Genomic DNA, 27335 nt, shown 5'->3' with positions numbered 1-27335 from the left:
ACACAAAAAGTGAACAACCGTCCTTTTTTATTTTCTTTTTGCGATGAGCAACCAACCTCCCTGGAAAGTTAGTTGGAGATCCTAATCAGGGATCAGAATGACAGCCAGTATCTCGTTGGCTTACATAGAACAACACCCTCACTGTTGAAATGAACTCGATACAGTACAATGCCAAACTCAAGTCAAGAGTGAGGATCGTAGTCGAGTCCTAGCAGTGTTCCGAAGCTTCGGGTCTCCAATCCAAACTCAGGCGGCCCATCAAGGAAACCAAGCCCAACCCACCTCGCCCTCTCCCGTTCCATCCCGTCCCGTACCGGCTTTGCTCGCCTCCCTTGCCGCACCACCGCCCACCGGCCTCTATCTTCCCCTCTTCTCCGGCGAATATTCCCCGCGCCCGCGTGCCCACTGCCCTCGCTCGCCTTCCTACCTACGGCAACCGCAGCGCCCGTCGAACACATCGCTCAATTAACCCGGAAAACCACGCCCTCCCGAAGAGGAGAAGGCACCCGCGGCGCTTCCCCGTGCCGGCGATGCTGCGACGCGTCCTCCTCCGCCGTTTCCACCACCACCGCCACCGAGTCCGCCTGCTCTCCACCACCCCGGCTCCGCCCGCCTCCCCCGCGCCCTCCACCCCCTCCACCTCCTCCGCGCTCCCGATCGCCGCCACGCCGCCCCAGCAGCACCACCTCGCGCCCCGCCGAGGGGCCGGGCGCCGCCTGGCGCCGCTCCTCGCCTTCTCCACGCTCTCCCTCGCCGCCGCGGGCACTGTCTACCTCACCACCGACAACCTCGAGGAGACGCTGCACAGGTCCAGGGATTCGGCGGGCCGCGTCGTGGAGCGGATGCAGCACACGTTGACGGCCGCGGGAGTGCTCTGGAAGTCGCTCCTGTCCGTGCTCTCGTCGGCCAACCAGGAGGTGCGGTCCGGGTTCGAGCTGCGGGTGGCCGCGCTGCTCGCCGACATCACAGCCGCCAGCGCCGCCCGGCGCGCCGCCATTGTCTCCGCGGGGGGCGGCGCCGTCGTCGACTGGCTGCTCGACAGCGTCTTGCGGGGGGCCACGCAGGCCGAGGCTGCCAGGGCGCTCGCGCACCTGGTGGCTGACCCCTGGGTCGCGCCCGCCGTTCTCGGGCGCCCGCACGCCGTGCCCTGCCTCCTCCAGTTCATCTTCTCGTATCAGCCCACGCGCGGCAAGAAGGTGATTCCAGGTCTTTAACCTTTTTGTTGGCTTTGTCCGATTGCCTTTATGTGGTCTGGTAGAAGCTTGCGATAGTTTAATTCCACGGAATTGCTGATTATGTGCTGTAGTTGGCTCTAATTTGCCTCTGTTGCTGTAACCACTCCATGGAATTAATTTATTAAGGTGCAATATTTCTTATATACCCTCAGCATCAACTGATATTTGAGTTAAGTTTCGTAGCTAGGCATATTGATTTGGTGTTGCCTAGTTTGCAGCAAGGAATTAGGATATTCACATGTCATATTGTGCTATTCAGATGTTGAGATTTTGTGTGAATATAGCTAGCGGCCTAGCTTATAATGGAAATAATATCATATTCATGTTTTGCAAGATTAAGAGGTTAATGCCATGTCATAATGTGTATTAAATCTCTGCACTATTATGCATTAGGTTGCTTGAGCATAAATTGTCTACACAATGTAACTGAATGTGGTACGACTTCTGAACCTGCAAATTTCTATGCAAGCTTGCCCAAAAAAAAATTCGCTCTGCAAGGCCCAGGATTAGATTAAGTGTAGTATAACTTTTTGATGGTTTGGATATAGAGCTCTCAAACTTGCCTATCCTTTGTTTAAGACCAGAGAATTGGTGTGATCTGAGGTCAGCTTATTTACCTATCCTTTGTTTAAGATGATTAATCTGCTATGAATGAGTCTAATATTGCAGTGTGGAGTTCTACTTCTTTTCTGTGCTAAAAAGATGTGGCATCAATAGGGGCATGTCGATATTTTGTTCCCAGCATGCCAATTAGAGGCAAAATAAACAAAATAGCGTAAACAAAAATTGTGTGAAGGCCTTTTTGTTGCTGACTGCTGCATTTTCTTAAGCTTTTTTTATATATATGTTATTTTTGCAGGCATACTCTAGTTTAGTTCGCTGTACTTAATATATTTTCGATTTTTGAACAGAAATCTTCATTTGATGGTTCAGAGCATTCTAGAGGGAGGAGCATGCTTGTGGCTGCACTTATGGATATCATCACTTCGAACTGCGATAATGCAGACTACTCGTCGTTTCAGCCTTTGCTGCCTGCAGATGCCGACACAAGAGATATTGCAGCAGTAATTGAAGTAATTGAGCAAGGAGGGATGCATTTTGATGACCACGAGGATAACAGCAGCAATGATGGTGATAGAGGGTTAAAAGGGATAGGGATTAAAGTGCTTGGTGGAACTACTATATTGGGATTCTCTAGAGGAAATAATTCCTTGGAGTTGGACAACTCAGATGTTGGTATGCTGGAAGTCTCGCATAACAGTAGAAGATTAGTGGTGCAACAGACTGCTATTGAGTCTGCACTAGCTGAGAAATTAAGTGCGTCTGCTGTCCCAGGCCTCTGGGATGACTTGCAGAGGGAGCATGTAGCTGTACCTTTTGCTACATGGGCTCTTGCAAACTGGGCTATAGCATCAGATCTGAATCGCACTCGTATTCAAGAACTTGATAGTGACGGGCATGCAGTTGCAACTGCGTTGAAAGCATCTGAAAGAACTGTCAAGTGGCATGGAGCTCTTGTGGCTCGAGCTCTTTTAGAAGACCAAAATTTGGCCTTGGCTCCATCAGTTCCTGACTGGTGCTCTAGTCTTCTTTCTACAGCTTCTCAAGCTACTGAGAACAATGACATGCCATTGGGTCAGCTGTCATTATCAACTTTCCTACTGTCCATGACGCGGTGTAATGACTCAAAATTTGTGATAAGGCAGAGGGGCCTTCATCCACTTCGTAGTATTGCAAAAAAGATAGAAAATCAGAATGGCCAGAGCAGTATGAAAGAATCAATAGCAAGCGCACTGAGTTTGCTTTATGCTGGTGAAGTTCCTTTATCACTTGAGGAATCTCAAAGATGGTCTGGCATTCTTCTTAGGTGGATTTTTGATAAATCTGTATCAGATAAAACACAACTTACAGCTGTAAAAATCCTTTCATGCATACTTGAAGACTATGGTCCAGCTTCTGTGCCAATTTCTCAGGGATGGTTAGCTCTTGTCCTTTCTGAGATTCTTGGCGACAACAAGGCCCAAAATTCAAAAGGAACCGCACAGCCTGAACCAGAGAGGGTGAAGGTACTCATTTCATTTCTTTTACGAATCCAAAACTTTTTTTTGGATGAATGTTTTGCCCAATGTAAAGATCTTAAGCATGTATACACACAATCACACCAAATGGAGAGTTTCAATGTAGATCTTGTTTTAAACATTATTACAGCTTGCAAGACCTTTGATGATGGTTTTTTCTATAGTAGCTTGGTAATATACATTATAAAAATGTAAGTACTTGATATTTCATGACAGTGTAGCTATTTAGAATAGACTGTTTGTTCTGTTCATGGGCAAGTTCCATAAAACATTCATGCTTTGACAGAAAATCAGGATTTCCTTTGATTAAATAGTTGATTTCGTAAAAAGTTAAAGGCATTTGATTGTAGCTTCATTTATTATCCAGACATGTATTCAGCCGTCTTGTTCTGTTGATATAACATTGTCATGTTACAGTATATATACATAGCCTTGATTTGCATTGTGGAATTTAGCTTGTTACCTGATATGCCTAATGACTTTGTGCTGGTCTTTTTCATTCACACTCTTGTTCTTCATCTGGTCATCCTAATACAACTACTGTTATTGACAGAATCCGGTAGATTACCATAATGCTTCCACTGCAACTCAGGTCCTGAATCAGTTAGGTAGCGCTGTTGTTAAATTAGCAAGTGCTCAATCAGGCTATGAACCTGGGTCTGATGACAAAGTACCACTTGCCGATTTTCTATCTCTTGAACCATTTGCTACAGCTCTAAAGAATTTGAACAAAAAGAATCCACCCAAATTTGATGCTGCTGACTCAGCATCAGCTACACTCAAGGGAATAAAAGCTCTAGCTGAGCTTTGTTCTGAGGATGGTGCATGCCAAAAGAGAATAGCTGGTTTAGGAACTCTTTCCTTGTTGAGGCATATCCTCCTGGGTGATGATTATGAAAAACTTGCTGCAATTGAAGCATATGATGCATCGCGTATTCGAGAAGTGCAGGACAAGAATGTTTCTGCTTCCAATGTTTCCTCTACTGATGCTACCACTGATCCCTCAAGTGTACGGGTTGCTCCTGCCGCTCATATCCGAAGGCATGCTGGACGGCTGCTGACTATTCTATCTCTTCTACCCAATTCAAAGAAGGAAATTATTTCAGATGATGTATGGTGCAAGTGGCTCGAGGATTGTGCTAGTGGGAGAATTCCCTGCAATGATATAAAGCTAAAAAGTTATTGCAGGTTAACATTATTGAATATACTCTGCTCTGAGAGTCCAAATACTAGAAGAGGCTCGGATGAATATCCTGATTCAGAAAGCGAGTATAGAAGAAACTGTCCTCAGTTTGGAGATGCACTATTCTTGCTAAATCCAGAGTTACCTCTTGAGGTTCATTTGGACAATAGTGGTTTTAGGATTTCAACAGTTCCAAGAGATAATTGTAAGGATGATGAAGGTATTGAAGGCTCTAGTGAAACTGGGAGCTCTGTAGATGGTACGGAGGCTTCATCCAAAGATGCCCCTTTGATGGATGTTGTGTTTGTCCATGGCCTGCGTGGTGGCCCATTCAACTCATGGCGAATAGCCGATGACAAATCATCAACTACCAAAGCTGGTTTGGTAGAAAGCATTGACGAGGATGCTGGGAAAGAGGGTACATGTTGGCCAAGAGAATGGCTCGCAGCGGATTTTCCTCAAGCACGTTTTTTTACAGTCAAATACAAGGTTTGTTCTTTGATGTGCATAATTTCCCCTTGCCCTGCTGTTATTCTCACTTTGACAGACCTGTATTGGTCCCCTTCCAATATTTAGTTGTTCTGTTATATTTGAGTATTTCTGCTGATACCATCATTGCTTTTAAATTCTTCAGTGTCCTTATCAGTTTCAAATAATTTATGCAGACAAATTTGACCCAGTGGACTGGAGCCAGCTTGCCCCTTCAGGTTACAATTTCTGTGAATTCTTTAGTTTTCCGTCTTATCTGCATGGCCCCCTCTGTCTCCAAATTCTCTTTGGTGCCAACTAAAGAATCTTGAGTTCTTGTGTGTTATATACCCTTTATATGTGGACCTGGACCCAGCTTGTCAGCATTATAAGTTACAATCCAAGCTCTTGAACTTTATAGCAGTATACCCATTATTGCTGTGTTGTGCTACTGCAGTGATTTTTTCCTCCATGATTCTAATTTGCAAGATTTTTTCTGATGTAGTATATGTTGGTATCTATTTTCATATTATTAATTGATTTTTGCTGTTCTCTTACTCAAGATCCTATCTGTTTTATAGGAGGTGAGCTCTATGCTGCTGAGGAAAATGGTGGCTGCTGGGATAGGTAGTCGGCCTGTTATTTTTGTGACGCACAGGTAAGGATGGTTATTTACCTCTGACGCTACTCTCCCATGCAATTGCAGTGGCGTGGTGCTAAATTTGTTTGTGTTAACTTCTCCCACTTTGTAATTGTTGGTTACTGAAATAACTGATAGCTTGCTTTCTCCCCATTTTCATACTTGCAGCATGGGAGGACTGGTGGTTAAGCAGCTGTTGTATCAAGCAAAGCTGAATAACTATGACAATTTCCTCAATAATACTGTTGGGCTAGTATGTATTTGTTTGTTCAATTTTGTGATCATGTGTATGACTGAATAGGATCTAACTATTTCTCTATCACAGGTTTTCTATAGCTGTCCACATTTTGGCAGTAAACTTGCAGACATGCCATGGCGTATGGGGTTGGTGTTTCGTCCAGCTCCTTCGGTATGATCTTCAATTCTTCATATGACAATTTTTTTTGTCTTTTCTATATGTTCTGACACTAATTTTCAATAGATCGGGGAATTAAGAAGTGGATCTCCAAGACTAGTTGAATTAAATGATTTTGTGCGGCAGCGCCATAACAAAGGACTTCTCGATGTCCTTAGCTTTAGTGAGGTAAAGGAAAGCACTCATTTATTCATACTGCAAAGTTTCCACTACCTCAGTGCTAAGTTATATTGCTAATTGATTCCATGATAGACCCAGGTCACACCGATTGTTGAAGGCTATGGTGGTTGGGCACTTCGGATGGAGATAGTGCCAATTGAGTCCGCATACCCTGGTTTTGGGGAACTCGTTGTAAGTATTTCTCTTCATTGCATTATTTAGACCATCATGTAGGAAATTCTTTTCTTGTACTCTCTTCGTTTTAAATTTATGCCATCTAGGACAAATTTATGAACTAATTAGCTTGGTCTAAACATCATATATTTATAAACGGAGGAAGTATCACGAGGGCTTAACATATCATTCATTCATATGTGGTGCAGTCCAAAATAATTCCTGGTTTATGTCAATGATAAACTTATGTTGATAGGCGTATCTAGTTTTGAAATAGCACTGAAAGACGCAGTGCATTATTGATAATTTTTTAGATTACATAAGCAGCTATTAAACTTGTTTGCTGAACCATGTGAATTGTTCTACATTTTTTCCACCATTCTGCCCCCTTGTAAGCTTCCATAAATTCCTTGTTCTATGGTAGTTCCAACTTTTGCAAATTTAAAGGGGTTACTGATATATATTTATTTATTTGCAGGTTCTACCGTCCACTGATCATATAAATTCATGCAAGCCAGTGAACAAGAACGATCCTTCTTATGCAGAAACCTTGGCATTTCTGGAGAAGAACTTCAAATTGCGTCTCAAAAGAGCAGAATCCTAGGTTTCGTTTCCCCGGAAGCGTGTTGTGGAATTTTTGGGCACCGTCGGAGGCTTCATTTTCCCTTTTCCTCTGGAGACGCTTAATGGTGGTTGATCTGACGTAGCGATTTGGGCGTGCTGTGTTTTATGAAGCTCGCACCCAACTGTGCAGTATACTTTTGCACATAGTGGATAGACTGTAAATAGCTGTCTTTACCTTTGATATAGTTGCCCCACATGTAAGATAAGTCATAGTGCTCCAATACCTGTATTATGTTATAACTGCTTTTTGCCCCTCCCTTCAAAATTCAAAGATACATACACGTTCCTAGTTACCAAATGCTGCTTTACAGGCATGTTTCGGTTTACCAGATGCCATCTTCATGGCCAAAAGACGATCTTTTTTTCGGATTTATTTGACTTAATCCTTTCTTTAACGTTATTAATCGGAATAACGAGGGGGGAAGGTGTTGTTTCACAGTCTAGAATTCAAATTGGGCTTCTCGTTGCTGTCCACCCACACCTTTATGAAGACGGTCAAACTTTCGGCCCATTTCAAGCCCGACACCGACTGCAGCCACCATATCCCACTCCCACCCCGCAGTTCCGCACAACAGATTGGAGTTGGAGGAAGGGAGCGTCGCCCCCTCGTCGTCCTCGCCTAAAACCCTCGCCTCCCTCCACCGGTTCCCCTCCTCTCCTTCACGCGACGACGTCTAGCCGAGCAATCGGTTCCACCCAAGGTGCCACTCCCCAATTCTCCACTTCTTCCACCCCTTCTCGCCTCACGATTTCCTCATATATCTCTGCGGCTTGTGGGGGATTCGGCCAAATCTGATCCGTGCAGCCCCGATTTCCGCGCAGGCTCTCGAGGCGATGGTGGACGCGTGGTGGCCCCTGCTGGGCGCGGCGGTCCCGGCGCTGGTGGCGGGCCAGTTCATCCGCATCAAGCGCCGCCGCGACGAGGAGCAGCGCCTCAAGGCGGCGCGCGGCCGCGAGAAGAGCTCCGACGAGGTCTTCGTCTGCGAGCGCGTCTGCACCTCCAAGCGGATGCTCAAGAAGGTGGGGGCCTTCTCCAAGGACCCCATCCCGGAGACCTGCGTCACCGTCTGCGGCGTCTCCGAGCTCGACGCCTGCGCCGACGCCTGCGCGCGCACCGTCTGCGTCAACCAGCACCAGGTGCCCAACTGGAACGATGTCTGCCTCAAGAGGTGCCAGAGCGAGTGCCTCAAGCTCTCCTCAACCCTCATGTAGTGGCAATCTTGCAATTGTGCTGCGCTCCTTAGGTACCACCCGTCAGGCTCTTCCCTGCTTCTATCCATATCATGGTTGAGGAAATTCAGACAATGATAACTATCATTTCTATATCTCAACGAATCAGTGAATGTGGCTGGTCCTGTTTGTTATGTCGTCCATTCTATTGGCTCTTGCGCATTTCCTCTTTAGAAAATGTTTCTCTGTACTGATTGTGATTGCTAGGTGCCATATCCTGATTGTTGACGCATAATAGAACCTGTCTGGCTCCTAGGATGAAATGTTGAGCTACATATGTGTTTCCATGAAGTTTTTTTTTTTTATCTCAATCTCATTCCAGTAGAATACTTATGTCTTCTGAGAGTTGATGTCTTGTGATGAATTAAATTAAGCTTCACTCCTTGCTAGGGTGGTGGTGGCTTGGATGTTGCACTTTCACAGTTTAAGCTGACAACTCTGAAATACTTGTGAGCTTCATATACTAAATCTTAGAGGTGTTTTTTTCTAAGGTTTCATTGAGTTAAAAGTTGTGAGCATTGCGAGAGATTAGTCCCTTGCTGGAGTTTCTTCTTTCTATTGCAAAGTGCAAACATCCAAGAACGTGAAGAAGATAAAATACGGTCCATGCTAGTCAAAGATTGAAACAATAGTATAATGTATAGAGAAGTTCATATATTTGGTACTGAAAATGGAGTGTGCAGATCAACGATATGTTCTCATGTAAGGGGTTACATAATAAAATTTTGAATGGAGTGTGCAGAACGACGATAGGTTCTCATGTAAGGGGTTACAGAATAAGAGAGATGTATGTGTATGCTGTATTCAGTCTTCTTGCCAAGAGTTTTTTTGGGGGGTTCGCCTGATTACCAGATGTGCTTTCTGGTATGATGTTCATAGTTAGTGCATTACATATCTATTTTTATTGGGCATCCAAATGACATTATCGGTGCATTAGATTTCTGTACCGCATTTCTCCAGCACTGATGTTATTGATCTAGTTTCGAATTTTCATTTGGAGTCTCAACTCAAATTTCGAAGCAATTTCAGTGAGACAAACTAGTGTCATGGGATGAGGGAGTGCGTAGGAAGAGTAGAGATGGGTACTGTTCGGGAACTGGGGAGTGCAGGTTTGGAAAGAAAATGCACCAATCTTGGAAGTTCGTGGAAGCTAGTTAGATGAGACAATCATGCAAGTTATTGATGATTGGTTGATACCAGATCATGATTTGTGATGTATCATATAATCTAAGCGGCTGGTTGCACGAAATGAAATGTTGACCTCCTCATGTCTTCGTTCTTAGAATTGATGTGTTTTGATGAATTAATTTTTGAGTTCTGCTCCTTGCTAGGGTTGTTCGTTTTGTATGTTGCACACTGACAGATATTTTACCCTTCACCTTTCCCTTTTTTTTTTGTTTGACACTGCTGTATGTTTACACTTAACTGTTTTTTATTTTCGAGTGCCAGCCATTTACCCTTCACTATTTAAGCTAAGAACATCACTGGTGTTACTGGTCCAGTTTCAGTTGAGTAACGAATGCAACCACAGGAGAGCTCCTAAAGGGGAGGCATTCCTTCGGAATGTTCCTTTTCAATTCCAAAAGCAGCGGCCCTCGTGGACCGAATGTTGCTCGTCTTTTGTTTTGCGCGCTCTATTCAGCTCATTTACGTGACAGAATCAGCCCAGCCAAATTTCTTTTTTCTGCCTACTTCATCCAGTTAGGGAGGTGTTTGGTTTGGAGGGGCTTATTATAAGTCCTACCAATAAGCTTCTAATAAGTTTTTTTTTATTCAAACATAGAGGCAAAGGCTTATAAAGATGCTTATGGGATTTATTTTCTGTGGATCCCACCAAAATATCCTCTCTTTCCTTCCATTACCCTTATCTCCCTCACTTGTAGGGGCATTAATTATAGGGGTATTAATGAGGGATAGAAAGGTCATTACCAACTACAACTACAGTAGTTTTTATAAGTTGCTACAACCAAACATCACTTTGGGCTCATAATAAACCCCTCACATGAGGGGCTTATGGGCTTATAATAAGTCCCTCCAAACCAAACACCCCTTAGTCTCCTTGAGCTTATTTTGAAAATAAAATCAATTGTTTTTGAAGTGAAAAATGTATAAAATTTTGTGTACAAAAATTTCGTTGAAATTTTAAAAAAGGAGCCATCACTTTTCTGGCTGACACAAAACGATCCGGATTACATGTAATTTGTTCATAGTCTGAAACTTCGAAGTTGGGCACAAATAAAAATGGCCAAATGTTACATGGGTGATGTAAAAAAAATCGACTGTGATTGAAAAAAATGACACCTTTTTCTGGTCGATACTTTTAATGACATGAATTTTATGTCATTTATGTATGTGGTGAAAAAAAAGGTGAGAGCAAAACAAAAATAGCCAAACGTTGGGTCGATGATGCCTCCTCTTCTGAATCGCAAGCTGGTCCAATTTTGAATTCTCATCCGACTTTCAACAATGAATTGCAACACTTAATTAAGCACGTGTTTGGTTTGATCAATCGACGGAGTGGCAGATCTGCTCGAACGCCTCGGCGTGGCACTCCGCGACGCCCATGAACAGGTCGACGCCGCCCACCGCCATGCCCGCGAGCGACGGCACGAAGATCATGAGCCCCTCAACGGGCAGGTCCGGCGCCAGGAACGCGCACGGCCGGCCGGTGCCGAGGTCCATCTGGTGGAACTGGAACCCCAGCCAGCTGTCCACCTCCAGGTCCGGGCACAGTATGGTGCCGGCCGGCGCCGCCGTCGCGTCGAGCTCCTCACCGCTTGCGTCCGCCACGGCACCGAAGTCGACGAAGGACTGGATGTACTCGCCGTTGACGCGCGCCACGGCGTCGCGAATCGCGTGGACCACGCGACCGTAGCTCGAGTTGAGGAGGTCCCTGACCTGGAGCCTCGGGAACGCCCACAGCACCATGTTGCCGAAGAAGTCCATTGGCACGGCGGGGTCGGCCCTGCTCCTGCAGTTCACCGCCACCCTCACCTGGGTGAACTCCTCCGGCTCGAGGCCACGCGCCGCCGTGATCTTCTTCCACACGTGCGCGAGGAGGCACTGGAACGTGCTGCACCGGACGCCGGCGCGCGTTTTGAGCTCAGCGACGAACTTGTCCGTGAAGTGCACGGTGAGGTTCTTGATCTTGTCCATGGGCACGACGGCGTATGGCCTGGAGCTGCGGCCGTCATCACTTCCGTTGAACTCGATGGAGCGGTGATCGAAAACCGGCGCCGGCGTTCCACGGGGAGCAGCGGTCGCCGCGCGGTCGAGGAAGGGTGGCGATGGGAAGGTGAAGTCGTTGCCCGCGCGCACCGCGCTCGCCCACGTGGTGAAGAAGGTGCTCATGGAGTGGCCGTCGGCGACGTGGTGGTGGCAGATGATGCCGATCACGAGGCCGCCGCACCTGCAGCGGTTGAGCTTGATCTGCAGCAGAGCCGCCCCAACGTTCTCCTGTACGTATACCATACATGCAAAGTCGTCAGGAATTGAACCTATGCATGCCACATGCATCATGCATGCGACGTGACAGGGAAGCAACTAGCAGTAGTCGAGTTACCTCTGGGAGCGTTGGGTACAGCTTGTCCACGTTTCCGGCGGGCATGCCGTTGGAGATCACGTCGGACAGGTCGGCCGAGAGGGCAGCTTCGAGAACAAGCACGCCCTCGTCGTTCACATGGAGGAACCGGCGGCGCCTGTCGTCGACGGCGAGGCGGCCCGCGAGGTGAGGATACGTCGCTACAGCCTTGCGGAGGCCCTCCTTGAGCGCCTCGTTGGTCGGCGCCGGCGCGGGGTAGGCGAGCACGGTGGGCACGAAGAGGTCTATGGCGGCGCGGTCGAAGACGGTCAGCGGGACCTTCTCGCCGGCGAGCGGGTGCGGGGTGGAGTAGACGGGCTTTACCATCGTGGTTGCCAGCGTGATCTCCATTTTGTTGCGTGATCTGATCGCCAGTGGAATTAAATGTCAAGAAAGCAACTTAGTTGAATTGTGTTAGTAGTGTGCGCTCGAGAGATAGATCGACTCCACATAAATAGAGGTACTCCCTCCTTCGGTTTGTTATAAGTTAAAATATTCTAAGTTTACCTAAATTAAAATTAAAAGAAACAAAAAGAACAACTATATTTAGGGTGCGTTTGGTTGGGCTTTTCAACCTGCTGTTGCTTTTGCGAAAAGCCAAAAGCCAACCAAAAGGCTTAAACGCCGTAGATGTTTTTGCCCAAAAGCAGCTTTCAACGCAGTACAAATGTAAAAGCACATCTCCCCCTACTTTTAGTGGCTTTTAGGGTAAAAAATTACCCACCTGCCACTGGTTATGAAAAAATGGTTCGCTTCTATTCCCCCCGCCCGTCCGACTCCCGTCCCCCGTCCCACCCGCACCTCCCGCCCTGCCCCGTCGCCGCCTTGTCCCGGTGCCCCGGCGCCGCTACGCCCCACCCCGCCCCGATCCGTCACCGCCCCGCACCGACGCCGTCCCGCCCCGCCCTGGCTCCCCACCCGGCGCCGCCCCACCCCGCGCTGCCCTGCCCCGACACTATTAGATTTTAGATATGTTAATGGACCATTAGTGCAAAGTTGATGTATGGATTGGCTGCTAATTATTATTTTAATTTCTTGTAAATGTATTGTATATCTATTCAAGATAAAAAAATAAAGAAATTATTGACATCTCCTTGTATTTAGTAAATAAATAAGATATTGTCAGTCTCAGGGGTACTTCAGAGATCTTACCACTCACCTTAGAGAATCGGCTAAAAATAATCAGAATTGTCAAACACTAAGCTTATGTTGACATATATCATAATTTTATAAGCCATTTACCTTGTATAATTGCTACAGTTCTATTTATGTGGACCATATGGATGAAAAATTTAGAAAAATTAATGTTTCCTTTTCAAAAGATACATTTACATGCGAAATAGTGAACATATTAGGTTTATACGAGTAGTTTGGTATACAGACAGTCCCACAGACCTTCAGAGTATTACAGGTATTTCATCCACAGCACATAGTTTCCTACAGCTCACAGCTGCTCTAACCAAACGGTCTTCTGTTTTTCCTACAGCAGTTTTTTCACAGCCCATAGCTCACAGCATTTTTTGCAAAAGCCACAGCCCAACCAAACACACCCTTATGATACCAAATATGTATTTTTATTGATGTGATAGATGCTCTATAAATTGTGTCAAACGTAGAGTAAAGTGACTCAAGACAAACTGAGATTATCTTATATTTGTGGGTGGAGAGAGTAAATGATAGTGCACGATTATACTTTTGGTGCGCTCGCGCGACCAAAATGACAAGCATTTCTCACCTCCACGTTAATCTTTCTATCTTTACCCAGCTAGCTATATAATTCTGCAAGGCATCTGTAACTTTCAAAACATTTATTTTGGAACCATTTATTAGATTGCCAAACCTCCTAGCTCACCAATCGAAAGATCATACGAATTAAGTCAATAATGTGGTTGGTGGGAATGCGAAAACACATGCCCCCCTAGCTCGTATCAAACATCAGAGACTATTTGTTGAACCGTCTCTATTGACATATATGATTCCTGGAGAGAGCCAGGAATTAAGCCGGGACGGGGCAGGCCGCCGCGTTCAGGTCTTGCGATGGACACGGATCGATCAGCCTGCATGCTGCCTGCGCCGCGAATTCGAGATCAACACGGACGATGTTCTTGACACGCACAAAATCAATCAAAATCTGGCACACCTACCTACCACTACTACCAGGCCTGACCACGAGATGACTTGCATGCGAAGTCGTACGTGGCACTTTGTTCTGTGTAACGCGGAGAAAATTAATTAAAGATGACTAGCTCGGTTACGTCACTTATCACCATCTGAATAGCTTTTCTAAAATCTACTCTCTAAATCATCATTTCAATAGTTATTTAAGTAAAATTTATTCTCTATACCTTTTACTATCCAACAGCTTTTCTATGTATAGGTAGAGAGCGATTCTCGCTCTCCATCTTTGACTAGCGAGAAATTCGAAATAGAGAAGATTTATATTTAGATATCAAATTGAAGAAGCTACCGGAGGCTAAATTTTTAACAAAATCTTTATTTCTAAAAATATAAAAAATATTTTGGAGATGCTCGCGTCTTACCTCGCTGGAGATATGCAGGTTGGAGATGATTTCTGTACTATGGGATGGGACTGTGATCGGACGTCTTGGGTCGAGCCCCATCTTGCCGGCCCGGGGCACTTTCACACGCTGAGAGAGATCGATGAGAGAGAAATGATCGAGGAAAGGGGACAGGACGAGCGCAAACCGTGGAAGCAAAGCGATAAACAGCGTACCGATTTTACGGTATATTTTAATTTTGAGAATTAATAATTTAATTATGATAAATTGCAGTGATCTTGTAACAACGTGATACCTGCATATGTTCGAAGATACTTATAGGGCTAGAGTTTGTGTACGTGTGTTCGTAGGGATGAGTGTGCGTGCGTTATGAATGTCCGAGTTGTACTGTATACTTAAAATACTCTATTTGACCTTACTTGAAGTAGCCGAACAAAGTTGTTGCAGGAAGATGCTCGCCATGCAGTCCCACGAACGACCTTCGCAGGAAAGTAGTCGTACAGAGACTTTCGGAAAGTAGCGGGCGAGCAGTCGCGTAGTCGTACGCTCCCAAAAATCTTTAATACCTGGCTATCCCGAGCAGGATCACAAAGATGAGAAGATTATATAGACCCGTTCACGCAAACTTCTATGCGCACAATGCTTCATTTAATCTCTATTATTACTAAAGCGAGCAATGATTTCTTGATCCGTCAATTGAAGTCATAATTGGAATCCAGGTGACCATATGTTGCGTAAGTTAAGAATCTAAAACTATTTAAAATTAGCATTTGTCGAGTAAAATAGAAAAAGACTGAAGTCCTCAACCAACATGTACTATATTTATATGGTGTATAATATATATTTATATACTAATTAGTATATTTGTATAGCTTCCTGTAGCAATTCATGAGTATATTTGCTGGTCTCTGCTGCGCACATACGACATGCCCACGGCCTCTGCCCGACGAGTGAGCACGCGTGTGGCACGACACTTTTTTTTTCTAACTTCACAGGTGGTGTACACACAGTTCACCGTTTAAATTGGTTAAGATTCTTCTCAACTATACACTGTAGTATTAACCACCTCATAACTCTCCATCCCATTATTCCAACATTTGGTTTGCGTCGTCACGGCATCGTTCCTCAACCATCTGATAATTCTAGAACACAAGCAAAGCTGGCGCGCCGTTTGGATTGAGTTGCGAGACGGATTAAGGCCCTGTTTAGTTCCTACCCTGTAAACGTAAAAAACCTGTAAACGTAAAATTTTCGGAGGAATCTTGCTAATTTGAAGTACTAAATGAAGTCTATTTACAGAACTTTTTGCATGGATGGGCTGTAAATCGCGAGACAAATCTAATGAACCTACTTAATCCATGATTTGCAACAGTGATGCTACAGTAACCATCCGCTAATTATTGCTTAATCATGGATTAATTAGCATCATTAGATTCGTCTCACGATTTACAACCCATCCATGCAAAAAGTTTTATAAATAGACTTCATTTAGTATTTCAAATTGGTAAGATTCTTTTGCGCAAATTTTTTTGCGTTTACACGTCAGGAACTAAACAGGGCCTAATTGTCCGTCACCAACCCGCGGAGGGTTTGCATTGCGAGACGTCACCAACCCGTTCCGTTTAGTAGTACGTTACGTCTCGCTGGAAGTTGCAGTGCAGCGGCGAGAGGTAATAAAATGTTACGTGGAGCCAGGCCGTCACGGGTGACGGTGTCGAATTCCACCGCTGGCTCGAGAGAAGATATACGGTGTGTGTGTATATATACACACACACACATACATACTTTCTCTTTTTTAAATTATAATTTATTATAGTAAATTAAGATACATAAAATTTTATACGTAGAATATATATTTAGATGCATAACTAGATTTGTCAAAATAATATATAATTTTACGATATACAAATAGGAAGTGCTGTGAACGAAGACGGTTCATCATATCATATTTAATTTATATTGTGAGATTCCCATCGGTCTCGATTTGCCGCATCTTCCTACTTCCGCTGCAGCTAATAATCAGACCTTATAAATAGTTCATCTTCATCCTCCCAGTTCATCGTCAGTACTCGCTGCAAGTTATTAATTACCACCCCGTATATGGCGATGATGCCTTGTCACGGCTACGCCAACAATGGCGCCCCGCAGAACGGCGTCGCCTCCCTGTGGAAACGGGAGCTGTGCAGCCACAGAGCTCCCGAGTCCCGACTGCTCGATCCTGACGAGTTCCGGCGGCAGGGCCACCAGGTCATCGACTTCATCGCCGACTACTACGCCCGCATGGGAGACTACCCCGTGCACCCCAGTGTCGACCTCGGCTTCCTGCGCCGCCAGCTCCCCGCAGACCCGCCGTCGCGGCCGGAGTCCGACGCGTTCGACGAGGAGCTGCGGGACGTCCGCGACCTCATCCTGCCCGGCCTGACGCACTGGCAGAGCCCCCGCCACTTCGCGCACTTCCCGGCGTCCAGCAGCACCGTCGGTGCCCTCGGCTAGGCCCTCACGGCCGGCATGAACGTCGTGCCCTTCACGTGGGCCGCCAAAACGGAGCTCGAGATGGTCGTCGTAGACTGGCTCGGCAAGGCGCTCCACTTGCCCGAGAGCCTCATGTTCTGCGGCGGCGGTGGAGGCACGCTTCTCGGCACCACGTGCGAGGCCATCCTCTGCGCCCTCGTCGCCGCGAGGGACTCGAAGCTCGCCGACATTGGTAGCAGCAGGAGGATCGGCGACCTCGTCGTCTACTGCTCCGACCAGACCCACTTTGCCTTCCGCAAGGCTGCGCACATCGCCGGCATCCACCGTGACAACTACCGTGAGATCGCCACGTACCGCGACAACATGTTCACGCTCTCGCCAGCCGAGCTGCATGCCGCCATGCAAGCCGACGTGGACGCCGGGCTGGTCCCGCTCTTCCTGTGCGCGACGGTGGGGACCACCCAGACCACCGCCGTGGACCCCGTCGGCGAGCTCCGCGCCGTCGCGGCGGCGCACGGCGCCTGGGTCCACGTGGACGCGGCCTACGCTGGGTCGGCGCTCGTCTGCCCGGAGTTCCGCCACCTGATCGCCATCGACGGCACGACTCGTTCAGCATGAACGCCCACAAGTGGCTCCTCGCCAACAACGACTGCTGCACGCTGTGGGTGAGGACGCCGTCGCTGCTAGTGGCGGCGCTCGGCACGGAGCAGGAGTAAATCCTCAAGCACGCGGCCGCCGAGGGGTACGACGTCGTGGACTACAAGGACTGGTCCGTCCAGTGGCAGACATGGGATCGGAAGGAGCCCGGCCGGGTCAAGCTTAAGATGATTTTATTATCATCTTCGGTAGAAGAAGATTAAGAAGGCTGCGGCCATAATCGATCAAATTTGAAGAGTTAACTATTCGACCAATCAAACCTATTTCAGTTATCAGTCCTCTCTTTCAATTTTCTGATCTCTAATATTTTATTTGAACACGCGTACAACGTAGTTGCCTTGCCTTACTTCTATTTAGTAGTGGCCAAAGCACATAAGAACTTCACATATACTTTTGCCGTTGTAATTTGCTAGCACTATTTAGCTCGTTAAATTTTACAGACATGGCAACGGGTGACGGAGACCGGGTCAGTGCCTACAGTGGCCGGGCCCTAGATCCGCCGTGACGCTGATGCGCTGGTTCCGGGCGCTCAAGGTGTGGCTCCTGCTCCGGTGCTACGGCGTCGAGGGCCTGCGCGGCCACGTCCTCGCCCACGTGCGCATGGCCGCGTCGTTCGAGAGCATGGTGAAGGCCGACGCGAGGTTCGAGGTGACGGCGACGAGGCAGTTCGCGCTGGTGTGCTTCCGGCTCCGGTCGCCGGAGAAGCTGGGCGGCGAGAAGGCGGCCAACGAGCTCAACCGGAGGCTCCTGGAGGAGGTGAACGCGGCCGGCTCCGGGCCGTACATGAGCTCCGCCATGGTGGGTGGCATCTACATGCTCAAGGTGCGCCGTCGGGAGCACTCTTACGGAGGAGCGGCACGTCTACGAAGCGTGGAACGTCGTGCAGGATCGAGCTGCTTCCGTCCTTCGTGAACTGGAGATAACCTACGGTTATAGGGCAGTCGCCTAAGGTGGAATATGGTTTGTTTCTTTGCTGTTAAGGGCCAGTTTGGAAACTCCGAACCCCGTCGGAATCCCAGTCTTTTCCCCGGGCTGGAGACCCGCGCAGAATACCGCCACGGCTGAATTTCCCTTGCATTTGGAAACCCATCGAGCGGCGAAAAGCTAATTCTACATTCGCTTGCTAGCAATGAAATCAACAATCGATCTCAGTTGCTGTCTTCACGTGCATGGGTCCACGAGCAATTAACGCCGCGCTCCCCCTTCCTCGCTTATCCCCCCTCAACCGTTCCATTCCCTTTTCTCTTTGCCTTTTCTCTAATTTCCTCATCTCTCTTTCCTTTTCTTTTCTCAGTCTTTTTTTACCTTCTTTATGTTGTGTTTTCGAGATGTTCTTTTTTGATAAATATTTCATACAAAGTATGCTAAAAAGTTATCTCGAGAATTTGTATTTCTTACAATCTGTATAGCGAACTTATGTATCGAAGTTGTGTGAGAAGTTTTTCTGATAACATTCACATGGAAGTTATGTTCAAGATTATCCTTTAGTATGTAGGCTGAAAAAAGTTATTCGTTAAAAAAATATTCTATAAAAGGTTGATTGGAAAAAATTATGGATAAAAGTAATGCATATCATAAAAGATATGCTGAATATCATCTGATAGTTATGCTAAAAAAGATATCATCTAGTAGTTATCTGGAACAAGATATAGGTACACAAGTTATAACTTTCCAAAAATAGTAAGTGGTGGAGAAATAAACTTTCAAAAAAAAAATTTTGGATGATGTCCGGAATTGAGTGCTCGTAACCCTGCTAGCGGGCGCTTGCCGATTAGCGGAGCCCGTCGAGCAGGGGAGCTCCACCCGACCGATTTCCCCGGAGCGGCTCCTCCCCTGCCCTTGGGTCCGAGCGTCTCTTCCCTGAGGCGACACAGAGCGCCGCTCCTCTCCTTGCCTCGTTCGTCTTCTCACACCACCGTTGCCAGTTGATCTGTGTTGCATTTTGCAGTAGCCAGTTGCGAATTAAATATATTGATCCGTGTTGCAGTTTTGTTTTTATGCATAGGCTGAAACACGTATTCTGGACAGTTTGCAAAATCCGGACAGGACAAACCCTTGCGTCAGGATCTCTTCCAAACAACGAGGGGGGAAGGGCCAGCATAGTTCCCTGCGGTGGAGGGGGATTCGGGAAGTGTGTAATTTTCCACGTGGGGGTGTCCTTCCCGGGGCTGACTAGCCATGTGATTCCAAACTAGCCCTAAAGCGCTATTAGTTTGTTTTAATTAATTCAGTGTTGTAAAGCATGATGCTTAACTTCTGGGTCAGGGCAGGAGGGAGCCGTTTAGGTTGTTTAATTAAGATGCGAGTAGTATTCATTTTCAGGTCTCGCCGAAACGGCTCGGATGTTGTTTCTTCGGTGGAGCATATGTTTATATGCTTACTGAATTTTGGCGTGAGCCGAGGGGCTGCACATTTTATGCTTGTATCACAAACTCTTATTCTTAATAAATGATTTATGACTCATGCATATTTGACAAAATAGTGCTCAATGGAGCCCAGAGTTTAACAAAGCTAAAAATGCTCATTATATTTTCCATTCGTTCTTCATTCACAATATATTAGCTTCCCAAACTAATATTTTAAAGCGTACGTACTTATGATGAAAGTTTTAGAATTAAATAGACAATGCTGAAAAAGATTAAAAAACTAATATACTGGCTCCCCTCCACAATGGAGTACTTGCATTGCAGCCAATGTTCAAAATAGTTGGCTATAGCCGCTATAACCTCTGGGAAGCTGTCAGATCCGGGCACACGGGACTGTGCACGTGGCGTACTTTTCTAGGATAAGTGATGGGACACGGCACACGTACTGCATCTGTTTTAAGTACTCGTAGTATAGTAGGATTACTCATACGGTAGTCAAACTAGTCGGACATGATAGTCCGAAAAGTACTCAGGTAGGACTTCTGAACTTGTACCCGATAAGAATTTTCATATAAATCTGTCCCCCTAGGCTATATAAGGGCGGACAGGGACCCCCTCCAAACAGGAGATCACCCCATCACCACTTAAAGAAAAACAAACTATACAAGATATAGGTTATTACGCTCTCGGCAGTCCGAACCTGTCTAGACCTCGTGTTCCTTGATTGTGTGGCCCCCTCAGATCGGTTTGAGTTTGATCCGACTAGTTCTGGTGCATCATGAGTGGAAGTCATATCGACAACAGACATCTTTTTGATCTGCAGGGCTAGATCGGGGAGCAGCAACTCATCGAGGTTGTTGATGAACTCGTCAAGGCCGCCGCATCAAGTTGATGTAGAAATCTCCGGCTTCTTGGAATCAACTAGGTGGCTGTTGAAGCCACCCAAGCCGTTGGCGACGCAAATTCAGGAGCCGAAAATAAAATTTGTGCTCTCTTCGAGCACGGCACTGGTGAAGTTAAAAGACGCCATCGAGTTCTCCGATGGATGCTCGATGAACACCCCTACCTAGCGCGCCAGCTGTCGGTGTTTTACCGCCACACCCACCGAGGGATATCACCGAGGTGGTGAGTTTGTAGGTAGAGTGTCGCCGAGATCAGGAACTCGAAGATACAAGAAACATAAGGTTTAGACAGGTTTGAGCCACCGATAGCGTAATACCCTATGTCTTGTGTGGTTTGTAATTCCTTAGATGGTGATCGGGTGATCTTCTATTTGGAGGGGGTCCCTGTCCGCCCTTATATAGCCTAGAGGGACAGGTTTAAATGGAAGTTCTAGTCGGGTACAAGCCTACGAGTTCTACCCACCCGAGTAATTTTCGGGTAGTTTCTTACCGTGTCTGACTAGTTTGACTATCACATAAATAATACTACTACACTACGAGGAGTTATAACAGATGTATAGCGTGGGTCATATCCCATCCCTTATCCTAAAAAAGTACGCCATGTGCACGGTCCCGTGTGCCCGGATCTAACATGCACCATTATATTGCTTATGCAAATATCTTCAAAACAAGATCACACTTAACTATGTTTGTAGATTTTTCTAAATATATATTTTTTAATATGAAATAAATAGATTTGACCGATGCAAACAAAAAATTGAACATAACGAACATTTAATTATATATGCAAATACCACGAACAAATGAATCAACATTACCGAACAATTTTACTCTATAAAAACGAACAAAAATAATTTAGCACTACGAACAAATTAGTCTACAAAGTGAACAATATAATTCCACAAGCGAATAAATAGTTCTACATGGAGAATAAATGTGTCCACGCCATGGATAATTATTTTTAAAGACAATCAATTTAGTCTAAAAAATGGTATAACACTATGAATAAATTGCGGTGTGTAGAATATGAGTTACCATACTTGTCACAAATAGTCATTTTATAGAAACCCATTTAATTATATAATAAATAATGAGATACATATATAATGTACATTAATATATACATATAATATGTACTTGTACATTATGCATTTTATTGAATTATGAAGAAAAATAATTTAATAACTTCTATCTATTGTTTATTTGGGAATAAAAATAAAAAGGAAGGAAAGAGAAAATAGAATAAGTAAATATGTATAATGAGTGAGAATTAGAGGGAAAAAGGAAATGAAAGTAAAAAATTGGAAGGAAAAATCGCTAAAGGAGAATAAAAGAAAATGGAGAAGGAAACATTCGTTCAGATCCTCGGATAATAAGAAATAAAGAAAAAATAAGGAGAGAGAGAGAGAGAAACACTTTTTTTTCTGGGTGCAGTCCTGCACGCGGCACGCCTCAAGAGTCCTATCTGACCAGTCGTCGTGGTACGGTCGTAACCCACGTCGTACCTGTTACAAAATAGATGATAAAGAACACCAAGAAGAACCCATCAACCCAAGAGATACGAGAATTTAATATGGAAAACTCTTCCAAGATAGAAAAAAAAAACTACGGGCGTCAGCCGGCAGAACTTTACTGTATCAAGTACGGTTACAAACGCCGAAGATTTACAATGATATTTCTGTATCACGAACGGCGGTTTACAAAAGGTATCTATATGGAAACCCTCATCCACTTATATCGGGGGGCTTCGCCCCGCCCCCCCCCCCCCCCCCACCCCCAGGTGTCCCCGAGTGCAGGAGTCCATCACAATGGGCCACTTCGCCTCCGTTTCGCTACGTTCCAAGTCGGCCTTTATACGTGCATAGATAAATTTGAATCACGCAATAACAGTACCTACGGTCAGTGGCCACGAGGATCTCGTTAATTGGGCTGCACGCTATTCCACGGCCCATTAATGCGGAGCACATACTTCAGGTGACAGAAATTTCCATCACGCGCGCCAGTCTTCCCGCTCCTAACATGGTCTTACACACAACCAAAACTGAATGCGTTTCTCAAAGAAAAATAAAAGAAGAGAAGCACGCGTTTCATGGCCCATAATAGACACCTCACACCCACCATGTTCAGCCCAAACAACCCCACTATCAACACCGAATGAAGCGGCGGGCTGGGGCCGCAGAACCGCAGGCCCAGAGATCCAAAGGTGTGGGGAATGGGGGTGGGGCCCATTTCCAGAGCGTCTGCCTCTCCTCTTCCCTCTCCTACCACAAGCTCCAGCCGGCCCCGATCAGACAAGCCTTGCTTAGCTTAGCTGGGCAAACTAGCTCGTTTCAGCTAAGCCACGCTTGCTCTATCATGGTGTTTGGTTCAGTCAACCTAGCAAGGCGGTTGCACGACGTTTACTTCGTGTTCATCATTCTTGCCGACGAGAGCGAGCTATTTTGGCTCTCCGCGCTGGGCAAGGTTTTGCTTGCCCGTGGAGGCTAGCTAGCTCCGAAAAGCTAGAATTTTTTGACAGATCCAAACGCAAGATTTGGCCAGGCAAGGCGCTAGAGCTAGAATGGTTCTAGCCAGAGATTCAAACGCACCCTAACATTTAAACATCAAGTACTTTTGGGGAAGCTCAGTTTAACCTTATAAAAAGATGCCATGCTAGATAGCCAATATACATAAGTAGAAACTTGAAATATGATATCTGCCTGTATTGACTTTCCGTGAATCATCAGTCTCCCTATATTAATTCCATTTTTGGTACAGTTTGTTTTTATGTGTCGTTCAATGGTTCAGTCTTTTTTTGTTATTATTGTGATGCAGAGCTTGGTTAAAGCTGATTTCAAAAATCGATAATTGAAATAGCTCCATCGCTTGCATCGGTGAGACAGCTACCTCTGCAGCGAAGAAATTGGGTCTGAAGAGCATATACTATCCAACAACCCCTGGACTTGAAGGGTATGCACACATCTGTTGCCCTTTGAGTAACATTATCCAATACCCACGTACACATCAGGGGTGTTGATCATTAGGAACTGGTGTCGTTCAACGTAAATGATGCGGCCCTTGGTGACTGCCTGATCCATACGTATGACTTCTCACATTGCTTTTGACAGGTGGGTTGAAAGCGTTCTTGAAGCGCTCAGAGTCCACAAGCAATTAAAGCGTTCTTTGACCTCAACATGAGGACACCAACTATAGGTTGCAGAAAACCCCTCTGTCATGGAATTGCTAGCCCACACGTTAGGTCTTCTCCAATGATGCATCTTATAGAAGTAAAATATAATATTTTGTCTAGGTGGATGAGAGAGAAAGAGACGAAAGATAAGAGCTATCAAGGCAATCCCAATGCAATGACTAGGATAGTTTCTATAGCATTTAATATGCTACCATGTAGGTCAGTTTGCTGATTTGGCAATGCAATTAAAGATTAGAGAGAGGAAAAAACCAAGAAACTAGGTCTTATGTAAAAAATGGTTTCTTGCACAAAGCCCAAAGTCTAAGAAATTACATGAAACCTATTGGAATGGATATCACAAATACCAAGATAGAATGAAAGAGTGGGAAGGAAGAGGATTGGTAGGGAGAGAAGAAAGATCATTGGAGGAATTTATTTTTTAACCACAATTATAAATTATGCATTGGGAGTTTATAGTTTCTTAGATGGTGTCTATGTGACATGGTATATCATAAACACCACTACATAGTTTCTTGGTTGGAACTGCCCTCAATTGATCAAGGGTCAATCTTATACACGTATTCCGAGTATGTGAGCTCAAGTCCGTCTATATCTCGAGTTATGTGCTAAGAGTTAGATATTAAAGAAATAATTTTTATGCTATCTCTTAATTGCTACGAGCCAGCAGTTGGCTCAATTTTGGAGGAGGACCGACACTTCCCCGCGGTAAGCATAGCGATACTTAACCACTTGTCACGTTATAGACTCTCTCCATTTTACCCTTTGTAGATCCGGCACAAACAGAGGGTGTCAGTGTCACAAGTCACCCCAAGACTACTGTACATTTCTTTTTCATTGCAGCTGGCTAGTTAGTGGCCGCATTGGTGGCAGAAATTTCCGAGTCCAACAACGGGGCCAATCGTCATGAACGTCTCTGCCACATGTACTGTTGCAGGTCCAAGTAAACCTACCCCCTCCGATATCGGCGATCGGTTAGTTGATTTAGCGACGGCGACGCGGACTCGCCGAACGCTTCGCCGCCGGCGACCGGAGTTGTATGATCACACATTCACACTGCACGGGCGGCCGACGCCGACCCGAGAGCGCCCCGCTCTCCCTGAAGTAACTTAGAAAAAAAACTGTTAGTTTGCGAATATGCGCCTCGAAATCTATGGCGATTTTTGCCGTCGTACATCCTTTCGGCTTCCTACCGTACATTATTTGCACGTCTGTACGGCTGGCTCCATCTGCTATTAATTTGTGATCGAAGGATATACGGAGGCAGACAACTTTTTTCTGCTGTGCTAGGCAAATCAACTTTCCAGGCCCAATAGATCTTAGCGATTAAATCATGTGTTATGTATCTAAACATATGTGCATTTTGAATAAAACTGCATGTTATATTTCATGCTGTTTTTTCTGATCCTGGATCATCCGCGACAGTGCTTTTAGGATGCAGTGTTATTTTTTCCAAAAAAAATTGGATAAAAGTTGAATGATTCTGGTTGTCACAAAAGAACAGGCTGCGCATTAGCCGGATCCTTTTAAATAACTCCGTTTATATAGCAAATCACGATTTGTCATCACAATCAGCCGTTTGATCAATCGACCGAGTGGCAGATCTGCTCGAACGCCTCGGCATGGCAATCCGCGACGGCCATGAACAGGTCAACGCCGCCCTTCGTTGCGCGGGACGGCACGAAGAGCACCAGCCCCTCGATGGGCAGGTCCGGCGGCAGGAACGCGCACGGCGGCCCACTGCCGAGGTCCATCTGGTGGAACTGGAACCTCAGCCAGCTGTCCATCTCCAGGTCCGGGCACAGCATCGTGCCGGCCGTGGCCGCCGTCTCAACGAGCTCCTCGCCGCTTGCGTCCGCCACGGCCCCGAAGTCGACGAAGGACTGGATGTACTCGCCGTCGATGCGCGCCACGGCGTCGCGAATCGCGTGGACCACGCGGCCATAGCTCGAGTTGAGGAGGTCCCTGACCTGGAGCCTCGGGAACGCCCACAGCACCATGTTGCCGAAGAAGTCCATTGGCACGGCGGGGTCGGCCCTGCTCCTGCAGTTCACCGACACCCTCAGCTGGGTGAACTCCTCCGGCTCGAGGCCCCGCGCCGCCGTGATCTTCTTCCACACGTGCGCGAGGAGGCACTGGAACGTGCTGCACCGGACGCCGACGCGCGCTTTGAGCTCAGCGACGAAGTCGGGCGTGAAGTGCACGGTGAGGTTCTTGATCTTTTCCATGGGCACGACGGCGTATTGCCTGGAGCTGCGGCCGTCACCACTTCTGTTGAACTCGATGGACCAGTGATCGAGAACCGGCGCCGGCGTTCCGCGGGGAACAGCGGTCGCCGCTCGGTCGAGGAAGGGTGGCGATGGGAAGGTGAAGTCCTTGCCCGCGCGCACCGCGCTCGCCCACGTGGTGAAGAAGGTGCTCATGGAGTGGCCGTCGGCGACGTGGTGGTGGCAGATGATGCCGATCACGAGGCCGCCGCACCTGCAGCGGTTGAGCTTGATCTGCAGCAGAGCCGCCCCAACGTTCTCCTGTACGTATACCATACATGCAAAGTCGTCAGGAATTGAACCTATGCATGCCACATGCATCATGCATGCGACGTGACAGGGAAGCAACTAGCAGTAGTCGAGTTACCTCTGGGAGCGTCGGGTACAGCTTGTCGACGTTTCCGGCGGGCATGCCGTTGGAGATCACGTCGGACAGGTCGGCCGATAGGGCAGCTTCGACAACAAGCACGCCCTCGTCGTTGACATGGACGAACCGGCGGCCCCTGTCGTCGACGGCGAGGCGGCCCGCGAGGTGAGGGTACGGTGCTAAGGCCTTGCGGAGGCCCTCCTTGAGCGCCTCGTTGGACGGCGCCGGCGCTGGGTAGGCGAACACGGTGGGCACGAAGAGGTCTGAGGCGGCGCGGTCGAAGACGGTCAGCGGGACCTTCTCGCCGGCGAGCGGGTGCGGGGTGGAGTAGACGGGCTTTACCATCGCCGCCGTGATCTCCATTCTACTGCTACGTGCGTGAGTGATGATCTCCTGCGGAAATCAGTTACAATGTCAAGAGGCAGCTTGATTGAATTGTGACGCTACTGCTATGCACTCAGACTTCCATATAAATAGACGCGAAGTGCGTGACGATGGCACGTACGTTTTGGTGCAAATGGTTTGGCGTTTATTGTGTCATCATTGCCTCCTTCCAGTAATGAACGAGTGCAATTGTTGAACGAGTCCTGGAGCTTAGCTCTCGATCGACACGAGTGACTGAATCACCCGGTTCCGTGGACCGTGGTGTGGTGTCGCATGGTGTCAACAGGTGCAGATTTCCTGGGACTAATGGGCCTCAACTTGGCTGCGCCCGCTCGACGCATGGGCTTTCTTGTACTAGCCCACTAGCTTGTTTCCCGGGCCGAAAGGTCCATTTCTGTACTTGCGATTCCTTTTCCTGAGGACAGAGG

At 46.8% G+C, this 27335-nt stretch overlaps 4 protein-coding genes and 1 pseudogene across 4 annotated transcripts; 3 read left to right on the top strand and 2 right to left on the bottom strand.

Annotated features, from left to right (window-relative positions):
• The first annotated feature begins 286 nt into the window (after positions 1–286).
• On the top strand, positions 287–7274 carry LOC112874066. Its single transcript, XM_025937232.1, has 10 exons — positions 287–1196; positions 2147–3301; positions 3867–4985; positions 5162–5203; positions 5546–5622; positions 5773–5857; positions 5930–6013; positions 6086–6187; positions 6272–6370; positions 6831–7274. Exons 1-10 carry the CDS (start codon positions 531–533, stop codon positions 6954–6956), a joined length of 3555 nt encoding a protein of 1184 aa, XP_025793017.1. The 5' UTR covers positions 287–530; the 3' UTR covers positions 6957–7274.
• Positions 7275–7518: 244 nt separating this feature from the next.
• LOC112876068 (uncharacterized protein At5g64816) lies at positions 7519–8502 on the top strand. The gene is made up of 2 exons (XM_025940108.1): positions 7519–7677; positions 7799–8502. Exon 2 carries the CDS (start codon positions 7811–7813, stop codon positions 8186–8188), a length of 378 nt encoding a protein of 125 aa, XP_025795893.1. The 5' UTR covers positions 7519–7677; positions 7799–7810; the 3' UTR covers positions 8189–8502.
• Positions 8503–10711: 2209 nt separating this feature from the next.
• Positions 10712–12137, bottom strand: LOC112877625 (tryptamine benzoyltransferase 1-like). Its single transcript, XM_025941972.1, has 2 exons — positions 11769–12137; positions 10712–11662 (listed from the first exon to the last, which is right to left on the bottom strand). Exons 1-2 carry the CDS (start codon positions 12135–12137, stop codon positions 10712–10714), a joined length of 1320 nt encoding a protein of 439 aa, XP_025797757.1.
• A 4268-nt stretch (positions 12138–16405) lies between these two features.
• LOC112873402 lies at positions 16406–18383 on the top strand (annotated as a pseudogene).
• Positions 18384–25395: 7012 nt separating this feature from the next.
• LOC112876514 (tryptamine benzoyltransferase 1-like) lies at positions 25396–26984 on the bottom strand. The gene is made up of 2 exons (XM_025940643.1): positions 26524–26984; positions 25396–26417 (listed from the first exon to the last, which is right to left on the bottom strand). The coding sequence occupies exons 1-2, from the start codon at positions 26884–26886 to the stop codon at positions 25473–25475; spliced, it is 1308 nt and encodes a 435-aa protein (XP_025796428.1). The 5' UTR covers positions 26887–26984; the 3' UTR covers positions 25396–25472.
• Between the last annotated feature and the right edge of the window lie 351 nt (positions 26985–27335).

The sequence above is a fragment of the Panicum hallii genome, chromosome 9 (genome assembly GCF_002211085.1).
Source record: "Panicum hallii strain FIL2 chromosome 9, PHallii_v3.1, whole genome shotgun sequence".
Lineage (NCBI taxonomy): Eukaryota > Viridiplantae > Streptophyta > Magnoliopsida > Poales > Poaceae > Panicum > Panicum hallii.
The sequence above is the reverse complement of the archived record's forward strand: the minus strand, read 5'-3'. Positions and strand labels throughout refer to the sequence as shown.